The 12,923-nt window shown below is 37.3% G+C and overlaps 1 protein-coding gene across 1 annotated transcript; it reads right to left on the minus strand.

Annotated features, from left to right (window-relative positions):
- Positions 1–6,273: 6,273 nt before the first annotated feature.
- On the minus strand, positions 6,274–9,620 carry LOC106061132 (phosphonoacetaldehyde hydrolase-like). Its single transcript, XM_013219203.2, has 2 exons — positions 9,459–9,620; positions 6,274–7,346 (listed from the first exon to the last, which is right to left on the minus strand). The coding sequence occupies exon 2, from the start codon at positions 7,324–7,326 to the stop codon at positions 6,481–6,483; it is 846 nt and encodes a 281-aa protein (XP_013074657.2). The 5' UTR covers positions 7,327–7,346; positions 9,459–9,620; the 3' UTR covers positions 6,274–6,480.
- Positions 9,621–12,923: the final 3,303 nt, after the last annotated feature.

Here is a 12,923-nt window from a genome sequence, read left to right on the forward strand (position 1 = left end):
CTCCCGTTGTCTTTAAAATACTCCTAAAGGCATGCGTCTCAGATAGCCTCTGACAACCAAGTCCAGCTCCTTGCCTGCTCGTGTGGCTTTGATACTAAGCCCGGCAAAACCACCCTTGCTAACAGGTGAAGGGGTAAAGGCGGATACATGACGCCACAAAACGGGGAGCTTCGGGCAGGTTGAACCCATCAGCCCAGCAAGCCCATTCATCCAGGAGAGGGGTGCTCTGACCTCAACCCCCCGCTGCCCTGCGGTACCTGGGACCCATCTGGGCATACCCATTGTCTTCTGAGACAGAAGGAGCCACATATATAAATAGTCCTTACAATTCTTAAATTCAGTTGTTACAATCTTTAAATGTATACACTAAACTCTAAACTAATGTTCTCTCAACTTTATTGTTTACGCGCTTTTCAAACGTAAAAGCCTGCTTACTGGACCAAGAGCTCTGCACACATCTAGATCTACTAAAAACAAATCTGTTTCCAGTGCAAAAGAGAATGACAACCTTGAATACCTGTATACTAAATATATATCAGTTTTACCTGCTGATTCACGATGAACATAGATGAACTGAATTCATTTCTTATTACAAAGAAGATTTTTATTTTGTCAGTACTAGAGGTAGGTTAGGGTTAGAGCTAACTTTCGATGTCACCGAGAGATAAACATTGATCTAAAGATACGTTGTTGTGTACAGTCTAAGATCTGGAAAGTAACTAAGTTGCAGCTTCAGAAGTAGTCTAAGCAGAGGATATCAATTGGCTCACCAAAAGTTTACAAATTCAATTTTAAAGCCTGTCAAGCTTCCAATGCCTGTGATTTCCAATATAGGTATGTGGTTTCAAATATAGATCTGTAACTTCAAAAATAGGTCTGTAGCTTCAAATATAGGTCTGTAGCTTCAAATATAGATCTGTGGGTTCAAATATAGGTCTTTAGCTTCAAATATAGATCTGTGGCTTCAAATATAGGTCTGTAGCTACAAATATAGGTCTGTGGCTTCAAATATAGATCTGTCGTGGTCTGGCAGAATTCATTGTGTTGACAGCAGATGCACTACCAATAGAAATATTGCTACTATTGCTACGCGAGGGTGAGAATGTTCCTTACATTGGTGTGAGATCAGATCATCAGAGTAATCTCTACGGAGGGCTTGCGGAGTTTCAAGGCCTGTTGTCCTTCCTAGTCATACTCAAGAGTCTTAGTTTAATCCAATTCTAGCCATTAAACCACTTCTTATTATCTCTTTAAAAATGTAAATGAAGTCGGTCTTTTGTGAATTGTGAGTTTTTGTTGACTGGGAAAAGGTGAGATTGTTGTCTTTGAAATGTTTCCTTTAATTATATACTTTTCACATTTTATTCCCCATCCTTTATAGTAACTCTGTCTGTCTGTCTGTCACTCTTGTAAAATTTTTGTACACGTTATTTCTCCCACCCCCATTAATTATTGGCAGTTAATTATTTTTTTGATTCCAACAAGGGAGATTACTCTCAGTTACTGAGATACTTGAACACGTTATTTCTCCCATATTCATCGATTTGAAACTTTAAACAAATATATTTTTAATAACTTCTACATTATTGAGAGATACGGTTATCCTTTAATCAGCTTGTTTGTTTGTTTACCACTATATTAAATCTATAGTCTTTAAAAAAAAAAAGTTCATCTAAATAAGGTTAAATTTAAATATAACCATTCAAATTCTTAGTAGATACTTATGTTCAGATTCAGGGATACATTCAGTATTATAACCTATTAATAGATCAACCTCGAATGCAATTTTTTAGCGGCCCCCGTGAGGGAATAAAAAAGCCGCTATTAGGTTTGTGCAAAATGTCCGTCTGTCCGTCTGTCACACTCAGATCTCGAAAACTAGAAGAGATATGAAAAATATTATTTCATCATTAAATGCGGCTTGAAAAGTTTAGGTGCAACGGCTACTTTTGGTTTTCTAAAAGCAAACCGTTTAATTTATAAAATTAATTATGCAAGCGATTTTTTCATAAAAATACACCAATTCTAAAACAATTACGTAAATGTAAGGGAGGCAATGTTACAATATGCTAACAAAGATTGACAAGTTCTGTGTATTTTCAGTATCACTAAGTCAAATATATTTTTAAAATGTACAGGAAATGTTTACAACAAATACAAATAATAGTTAAAGACGTTTTTTCTGGTCAACTAGCTGCTAAAATTAAAAGAAAACATTTCTGTTTGTTTATAAAGGCTAATAATGCACTTTGTATGTAAATATCACGCACATTTTTTTAAATGGACTTTTTATGCAGCGATTTTCGTGCAGTAGCGTAACGTCGCAACATGATCAGGTGCTAAACCAATTCCTTAAACTTTTTTTAAAAATCAGATTTTATTTATTTTTTGTTTAGTGCCCCCATCCGAATAAAAGAAGCTTATTTTTGTGCGTTTTGTATGTTGGTCGGTCTGTCCGTCACGATTAGATTTAAAAAACTAGAACTCTAAAAGCTATTGAAAATCTGATTTACCCTTTAATGTTCCTCCCATAACATCTCAATAGTTTTAAGTATCTAAAATTGATTGTTCCGGATTTTTTTGTGCAAAACTAATCAACTCCAACAAATGTTTGTTTGCTCTTCTAACTTATATTACATTCAATTTCCATGCTTAAACGTTGCAAAAACACATTATCAATAATATGTTGTTCCGTTTTTTATGTAAATAGCATATTAATGCTAAATCATAATCTCTATACTGACTTATATTTCATTAATTGTAAAAATGTTCCGGATATTGTTTTATAAAACATGAATTATGCCTAATGATTGTTTGAAATCGCATAAGGCTTTTAAAAAAAGTAATTTACTAGAATTGATTACTGAAAATTACTTTTTAGACATTTAATTTTTTTGTAAAACATAACATAGAAGTTTTGTAATCGATAAAGAAAGTTCCGGATTTTGTTTCTTACAAATCGTCGCCAGAAATTTCCGAATTTATTTAAAAATCTACTAACGCCAAATAATTGTTTGAACTCCCTCTTCTAATTAATAAACAAATAATCTTCTCATTTACGAAATAATGTTTTTACGGATTTTTATGAAAAATATTTTAACTCACTACTCTCTTACAGTACATTTAACTTTCTACCTAAAACATTAAAAAATCTAATTATCGTTAATATTATGTTCCGATTTTTAAGGAAAACAGAATCCATACACCAAAGTAAGGTATGAAAATCTCTCCACGTGGCTGTAGTACATCTAATTTTTATACGAGACCATCCAAAAAATTTAATTAACGGTATTACATTTATCTGAAATTCTCTTTTTCTTTTACTATTTATACAAACATCCGGAACAATCTATTATATAAACTTTTCAATTGTGTTCATACCTAAAAATTATTGCGATGTTTTGAAACGTAAAATAAAGGTTAATCAATTTTTAATAACTTTTAGTTGTTTTTTTTATATCAAGATAACGGACAGACCGACTGACAGACAAAACGCAAAAACAATGTGGATTTGATCCTTTTTAAATAATATCTATTAGAACTCAGTGCACCAATGTCTATAAACCCTCGTTAAATATCTCGTGTAAATAAAGACATTTTTTTTTATGGTACCGGTACTAGCCTATTGTGAGGTAATGGAATTTTTTTCCTTTGACGTCATATGAATGGACTCTTTAAATGTAATGTTAAAAGAACGCACTCGGTGCACCAATGTCTATTAACCCTCGAAAAAATTGCTTGTATTAATGAAAACATATTTTAGTCTAACTAAGCCGTGTGACGTAGTGTTTTTTTTTCCTTTGACGTCACATGGAAAGAATTCTTTAAATGAAATGCTAAAAGAACGCACTCGGTGCACCAATGTCTATGAACACTCGAGAAATGGCTCGTGTTGATAAAGGTGATTTTTAGTCTAGCTAGGCCTTGTGACGTAGTGTTTTTTTTTTCCTTTGACGTCATATGGAATGAATTCTTTAAATGAAATGCTAAAAGAACGCACTCGGTGCACCAATGTCTATGAACACTCGATAAAAGGCTCGTAATGATGAAGGCGATTTTTATTCTAGCTAGGCCGTGTGACGTAGTGTTTTTTTTCCTTTGACGTCATATGGAATGAATTCTTTAAATGAAATGCTTAAAGAACGCACTCGGTGCACCAAAGTCTATGAACACTCGATAAATGGCTCCTATAGATGAAGGCGATTTTTAGTCTAGCTAGGCCGTGTGACGTAGTGTTTTTTTTTCCCTCTGACGTTATATGGAATTAATTCTTCAAATGAAATGAAAAAGAACTCGGTATAGTAATGTTTATTAAGCCTCGTTATGTGACTCGCGTTTAAAAAAGGAATGATATCTTGATTTAGATCTAATCTAGATTTTTTAAACTAGATCTAGATTTTTATTACAGTATATCTAGATCTGGATTTATATTCTAATTAAAATTATTTTAGAGTCTAGATCTAGAATTTCTAGATCTAGTTTAGACTAAAATAGACTAGATTAAGATGTAGAATTTCAATTTCTAAACTTAAAGTGTAAAAAAAAAGTGTAGATTTTCATTTCCAAACGTTTTGATCAATATTGTAATGTTTTAATATACTAAAACTAATCTACTATTTTTTTTATTAAATTTAAATTTAAATTTACGGCAAATGAATCTTTGAAACATTATTACTTTTGACCATCGGATGGCTGCCTGGTCGTGCGGTTTGCGCACTGGACTGTCGTTCAGATTTATGGATGGCCCAGGGTTCAAACCCTGCCCGCTCCCATCCCCCGTCGTCCTGCGGGAGGTTTGGACTAGGAAGTAATTATCTTCAACTCTGAAGGAACATCCGAAACGTGTAAAACATTTTACATCAAAATTAAATCACCACTTGAATATTATTTGCGAATATGCAGATCCGACAGGGATCCGACTTCGACGGGGGCCGCCTCTGAGTTTGTGTAACACAAACTCTCTTTGTAATCTTGTTTAATAAGATATCATCATAGGTGCAAGTAAAATTAAATGTTTGGTGACACCGCCCCTTTTCACTGCGTGTGTGTGCATTATCAATAGAGTTAACAAAATAGGGTGTGCTGCTTTTTTCTTTGTTCGTTCAGACTGTTGCTTCAAATCTGCATTGACACTTTTACAAACTCAAAGTGAACTTGAAACCTGACCCTCAGAACACTCTCCACCACCCCAGCCCCCAATAAAACCACCCTTCGTTCGTTAATGCATGATTTAACCACAAGTCTACGTGTATGAAAGGTTTAAACAAAGTTGTATAATGTGACCAGTTCATCTGATTTCTTACGCGCGTGTTTTTATCTATTTGTGCCAATAACATCGTTTTGCAGGGGCGTAGCTAGGAATATTCAATTATTTGGGGGCCCAGTGGAGGGCTTGACATCTTTGGGGGTCCATGCGTTTTGTGTAATATTTAGTTTTTAATGTAAAAAACACTCATCTTGTAGCCCCAACAAATGGGGGCCGGGGAATTTTCTAATTCTCCCCCCCCCCTTACCCTACCCTAGCTACACCACTGTCTTTTTGATCAAATGTTTGGGATGCTCCTCAAGACAGGGCTGGTCTTGCATAATCGGAAGCCCTAGGCGAAGTGAATTTGGTGGCCCCAAATGAAATATTTGAAAAAAAGTAATAAACAGAAAAATACATTATAAAACCAAGCAATTTATTAAAAACCTGCCTTTTTTTTATATCTAGAATGACAAATAATTGGAATTCTTATTACGCTATTTCCGCAGGAGAGAGAGCAAATATAAGAGTCATTCTGTTATGTTTGAGATCTAATCCAAGTTTACCTTTTTTTTAAAATCTAAAATGGGTGTTTTGTTCTGTGCGAGGCAGTCACCAATGTGAGACCCACGGCGGATGCCTAGTTTGCCTACGCCTACGGTCGGCATGCTGCAGAGTTGAATATAACATTAGCTGAAATCTCCTGCAGGATAATCTGGATAAAGGGGGGAGGTAGGCAGTAGACAGGGTTCAAGCCGCACCCTTTAGATGGCAGTATAGAGCACATACAAGACCAGACTGCTATCACTTTGAATCTCATTTATTATACAACATACGGCATTGTGCTATTTATTACGCAAGATATTTTTATCAAGTTAATTTAATTCCGTTGCAATATTTAAATCTGGCTTTAAAACGTACATGAAAACAAACTTTGACAAGAAAACAATCAAGTAGGATAACTCAACTTATGATAATGATGAGATACAATTTATCGTTTTTTGTTTCATAGATCTTTATTATCTTATAAACAATCTTTTTTCAAAAAGGTGATATGCTTTTTACTGAAAGAACAATGTTTTTAGGTCTAAGTATTTGGCATAGAACTATCAATCTGAGCGGGTTATGTAACATGGTCTTTGAAAAAAAATAACGCTTGTGTTGAGTCAGACCAGAAGGATTTGTATTATAAAGTTCAGGTATGTAGTTCTCGTATTCATTGGCGTTCAATGTGGTCAAGGCTTTTCTCCTTTGGCCAACCTGGCGTTAATGTCCGACACAACTGATGGCAGCTCTGCAAGCGTGTCAATGACATAGTGTGCGCCCGCCTTGGTCAGAATGTCACGTGTTCTCTGGAGCCTCGTTTTGATCTCAGCCTCCGAAAGACATTTCTCTTCCTCAAGGCTGTTGATGTTCATGTAATTGCTGTACCGCGCCACGCCGACGCCCCAGCAACCCGCAGACAGAGCCTCCTCCACGCCGTTGGTGGTGTCGTCCACCTTAACCACGGACTGAATATTTGGGACATCCATGGCGTCGAGGTTGGCGTACAGCATGAAAGGCTTCGGCCTTGACCCATTCACCACGTCGTCGCCTGCCACGTCGGCATCCGGCACAAATCCTTGCCGCTTGGCTTCAGGGAGCAAAACATTGACCATACTTCTGGTGAACCCAGTTGTGACCCCGATTTTGCAGCCGAACTCTTTCCTCAAGGTGTCGACAGCCCCGACACATTCTGGGATCAGTTCCGTGTATTTCAGCAGTACGCCAAGCTGCATTGGAACTAAATCGCCGTACAGCTTGTCCGCGTCTGCCTGCGTTGGGAAATTCCCGTGCACCGATTTCCACTTGGCGCGAACTTCCGGCATCTCCAGGATGGCCTTAATGTGCATGTCTTTCCTGACGCCCATCGGCGCCCTGGCTTCGGGCATGGTGATGGCGACGCCGTGCTTCCTGAAGACCTCTACGAACACCAGGGCCGGCGCAAGGACGTACTTGTCAATCGTGGTGCCGCTCCAGTCCAAGATACAAGCACGGACTGGGCCAACATATTTCCTGGTATACTTGAAAAGTGAACTCATTCTTGCCCGTTACAAAATCCCTTAAAAATAAGAAAAAGAAAAAATAAATGAAACAAATATATTTTTGATATATTGATTGTTATGAATGAGATATCAGTTTTTTTTAAAACATCTTCCCGTCCAGAGGAGGACATTCACAAAAAAAAAAAAAAAAAGGCTTAAAATATATTTGATGCAGTATGTCTACTGATCATGGGTTGTAAAACCAAAAAAAATAAATATTTTTTTTGAAAGACAATACCCTTAGAAAAATTAAAAAGATGTCTCCTTTTGGCAAAGTAAATGTAATAAATGTCAGAAAGTTTGTCAGAAACCTTATTATCTTTAATAGGTTGTTCAGGTTTTTATGTGAAAAACAAAGTCTAAAGATATTCCAAAAATGCTCTTCTGGCATATTACATTTAAATTTCTTGGCATTGTTTGAATATTACTTGTCCATTGGCGAATACGGTGGGGGCCACCTCTGAGTTTTTGTGATTAAACAAACTCTCTTTGTAATGTTTTTTAACATCACTTACGGCAAAGACTTCATTTTCAATTGTTTATTGCTGTGAAGTCCAGCTGCCTACATTTTCCACTTTTCAAAGTTTGATAAGTGTCCATTTTAAATTGATTAGGTGTAGCCTATATAACAATAGCTTTAGAAATAAACTTTTTTTTGCTTTACAACACACATGCTGCTGGTACATCCGTAAAAGTTCAGACCCCTAGCACCTTGACCTTCGGGACTGTGAGTAGGAACGCTACTGACTAGCCCAACACATTTTTTAAAAGTGTTTACCGTTTTTCTAATGTACTTCAAGCCCTTATGCCTTTTTATAAGTCTGAAAATTGTCGGATCATAATAAAATTTCAAACTAATTATGATTGTGCCTGTAGGCTAAACATTTATAATAAATATTTTAACTGCCTGAAAATACAATCAACCAGCGCTTTCGTGAGTTCAGTCTTTCGATGCATTATCGAGGGTCCGGGTTCGAATCCTGATGAAGACTGGGATTTCGTAATTTCCACCTAGCTTTACTTTAATAGGTACCTGACTTTTAGTTGGGGAAAAGTAAATGCGGTTTTGTCGTTGTGCCGGCCACATGACACCCTCGTTAACCATGGGCCACAGAAACAGTTGACCTTTACCCTAATGATCACAAAGTTGTGATTGAAAACTTTATTTCTCTACTTTTAGGGCAGATGTCCACCATTATCTTTATTAATGGCAATTTGTGGGCCGGATCGTATTGTCGTACGCGGGCCGCGGCTTAGACACCCAGTCGCCTCTATGCCTATCCCTTAGTCTGTTGGACCACCAAGCAAGACTTGACCGTCTTTCTCCATTCCTCCCTGACTTTTGCCTTGTTTAAAACCTCTTTCAATGGTAGGCCCGTCCTTTTTTTTATGTTGTCCTCCCAACGCTTTTCTCTGCCTCTAGCCACATGTAAACCTACTGAGTTCTTAGTACTGATGCTTATTGTGTACTGTTTACATGCCGTAAGGAAAGTATTTATTTTTATCTGCTGTATTTGGATCTTAAACCACTATTAAAGATTAATTGGAAATAGAATTTGATTGTTCGAATTAGATACAAAGTTATATTTCTTCAAAGCGTCTTTTTTTTTTCTATTAGGTTTTTTGTTAGGTTCTTATATTTTATTTGTAAACTTAACATGATCCACATCAATACGTTGAATGCCCCATTACGTTACTGTATGTATGACAATACATCCATTTAGTGAATGTTTATAAAACAGTGAAAGCCAGACATACTTTTGGCCCTGAAGGATGGAGAACGCGAGCTAAAAAAAAAAAGACATGTCCTCATTTTGCCGGACGTCTGACATATCGTAAATTTCTTTCAGGTTATTGAATGCGAAATAATATTGACCGGTTGAGTATCGGCCGACGGTAGTGGTGTTTTTAATAAACTCCATACCAAAGGTTAATACCTACAGCCCACAGGTAGGCCTACAGACCACAGGTAGGCCTACAATGGAGCAATCTATACATGCTTAAGTTTAAATGAATATAAATCACTATGCATCTAATTAATTGTTAATCTGAAATTTGTCAAACTCACCACAAGCTTTATAAAACGTATAGATATGGCCACTAGTGATACTTCTAAATTAGTTGCTTACCTTTATAGCTTTCCCGCTAAACTGTTGATGGTCAGTTGAACTACTAACTGGTCAACTTGCACGCGACCTGGATTTTAATCAGGATGCCTAACAATGGATGACCAAGAGCACGTGTCTTGTGGTTAGTTGTATAACGGTTCCTGTAACACATCGGCTTTTTTTTTTTTGGTCAGTTGCGTGTGTAGAGTTGTGTGTTTGTGTTTTAGCTGTGTAACGGTTTGAACGGCCCACTTCCATATATGGGTAGGGTCAGCGATTAGAAGAGTAGTTGCAAAATTTATGACGAAACCATTGAAGCGTGGTGGTGGAGGGTGAAGGCATGCTCTATAGTCTTAAAGTATTAACTATTAACCTTTGGTACTATCCACTTTAAAAGTAGAGGTATGAGGTAAGGTGTGCCCCCAAGATTAGTTTGTATGGATAACAGATTAGCGCTGCAGTAGGCGAACGTCTAGGTCTAATTAAATGTCAACACAGGAGTTTGAAAACGGAGGAAGCTGTAATATCTTCTTCCCTCCCTCTCTCTCTCTCACTCCACCCCACCCCCTCTCTATATCTGTATAATCAACTAGGACAAAACCAACAAAAGAATAGCTAATCGATAGTTTTAGTCACTGGCTAATCAGTGTCTCTGGCAAGTCTCAACCATTTCTTACGGTGTTAGACATTGATACTTGCGGTAGCACCTTCATCATATTCACCTTCACCTATCCATTAGTCTGTTGAACCATTGGGGCACCACGCAAAATCTGTCTTTCTCCATTCCTCAATGTCTTTTGCATCTCTTTCAATGGCAGGCCCGTTCATTCTTTTATGTGGTCTTCCCATCGCTTAATGCTCTGTCTGCCTCTTTTTCTTTTTCCTGGTACTGTCTTTATGGAAGGTGTTGCGATCTTGGAATATGGTCATAGAATTTTAGTTTGCGTTTTTTTAAACAGTGGTTAGCAGGTCATCACGTGGGGTCCAATCGCCGAACTAATACTGTCTCTAATCTCTTCGTTTGTGATGTAGTTTTTGTAAGAGATACATATGATCTTTCTAGAGTATCCCAGGTCCTTTGCTAGGATCCTCCTCTGCAGTCAGCGTCAAAGATTCGTAATAAGTATATAAGAATGTGGCCATGGCCAGAGAGTACTTCAGCCTGATTTCACTGTCAAGTGAGTCATTAAACATCTTATATTTACCAATGTCTTTAGAAGATGATAGGTAGATAGATAGATAGATAGATAGATAGATAGATAGATAGATAGATAGATTAGATAGATAGATAGATAGATAGATAGATAGATAGGTAGATAAATAGATACTAGGTAGGTAGGTAGGTAGCTAAGTAGGTAGAAAGACAGATAGATAGATAGATAGATAGATAGATAGATAGATAGATAGATAGATAGATAGATAGATAGATAGATAGATAGATAGATTGATAGATAGAGAGAGAGAGAGAGATTTAGATAGAGAGAGAGAGAGAGAGATTTAGATAGAGAGAGAGAGAGAGAGAGAGAAAGAAAGCAGGAAAGAAAGAAAGAGAGAGTCAGACAGACATAAAAAGAGAACTAGTTTGATTCCTAATATAACGCATCACATCTAGTTCAGGAAACAAAAATGATCAAAGCCAGATACAACGAAATCTCCTTTATCACGGGAACATGGACCAGCTAATAACTCATTGTGTGTGTTTACAGTATTGAGACAAACACACGTTATGTTTACATAAGTAAAACTTAGGTCTTATATATAATAACATACAGTCTGACAAATGTATCCACATGCATGTCCTAACGTTTATCGTGTACAGATCCCTCAGCTAAAGATAATATATCTGACAGTGCACACCTTCCCATGTCTCTCTCCGCAGTAATCCCATTATCTTCTGGATTCTCAAGACTCGAAGTTGGCTACTTTCACTATTTGATCTTAAGATCTAAGTCCATGCTCAAGTGTTCAACAGCTTAACGGAAACAATGAGATCAAAGTCCTAGAGCGAACTAGCGTTTTAAAAAAACTTTGTACAAAGCTTAAATCAACTCACTCTGTCTGTCTGTCTGTCACGTTGTTTTCCCCACAAGATCAAGTTGAAACTTTGCACTATTATTGATTGGCAAGGGCGAAACATATATAAAATAATAAATAAAAATACCAATTAGCCAATTAATTACTTTTTTTTATACCGACAAGGGAAATCAATCCTACAGTATTCAGAAATATGTCTAAATATTTAGTGGTACACTTTATTCTCGAATCAAGTTCAAACTTTACATAGTTTTTTTACTGTACCTAACTAAACATGAGTTAATTAATTCACTAATTAATTATTGGTTGTTAATTATTTTGATTAATTTAGAAGAAAGGTAATAACTTCTCCATTACTGACAGATATAGTTCTAAATGCGGAGTTCTTTTTTAAAAGTATTTTTAATATTTTTGTTTTTCACTTGCTGACCATGACTCTTTTTGTAGATTTAGTAGACAGCTGTAATGATTGTATTTGTATTAATTTGAAAGAGTATGTCGATATTTACTGTTTAGACCAAAGGCGGCGCAAGACGTAGGCAACCTGAGCAACTGCCCACGATCTCGAGGTCCGAGGGGCCTCACGCAAAGACATGAAGAGTATCAAACAGCGATGCAGACAAGCTTCGTGCATTCACGAACAAATGCTTGCGACCTATAATATAATGGGTACTAAATGGCCAAACAAAAATCTTTAACTACGGTCTGTGGGAAACAACCCAGCAAACATGCTGCCTGGTCGTGCGGTTTGCGGGCTGGACTGTCGTTCGGATTTATCGACGTTCGAGGGTTCAAACCCTGCCCGCTCCCATCCCCCGTCGTCCTGCGGGAGGTTTGGACTAGGAGGTAAACTATCTTCAACTCTGAAGGAACATTCGAAACATGTAAAACAAAACATTTTACAAACACCAATAGACCTCCGTCTCTCATCTCTGCCTGTGGTCCCTTCTGGGGCATAGGCCACAAACCAGCTTCTTCCAGGCACCTCGGCAAACTGTCCCCATGCCTTTGCCATCTGCTTGGTATCTGCTTCCAAAAAAACACCAAAAAGAGCAGGAAATCAAAAGACTCTAATGGGGAATTGATTGGCCAGACACTTCAACTGCAAGATGGTTGTCTATTTCTCTTGACAGTATGCATCATTGTACTCAAAACTTCCCAGAAATGTAAAGTAATATGCACTTTATAAGAATAGGGATTAACAATAGCTGTGACTAGGTAAAACTCAATGTTGCAGTGACCAGGCTAGGTAAAACTCAATGCTGCAGTGACCAGGCTAGGTAAAACCCAATGCTGCAGTGACCAGGCTAGGTAAAACTCAATGCTGCAGTGACCAGGCTAGGTAAAACTCAATGCTGCAGTGACCAGGCTAGGTAAAACCCAATGCTGCAGTGACCAGGCTAGGTAAAACTCAATGCTGCAGTAACCAGGCTAGGTAAAACTCAATGCTGC

The sequence above is a fragment of the Biomphalaria glabrata genome, chromosome 3 (genome assembly GCF_947242115.1).
Source record: "Biomphalaria glabrata chromosome 3, xgBioGlab47.1, whole genome shotgun sequence".
In the NCBI taxonomy this organism is placed as follows: Eukaryota; Metazoa; Mollusca; class Gastropoda; family Planorbidae; genus Biomphalaria; species Biomphalaria glabrata.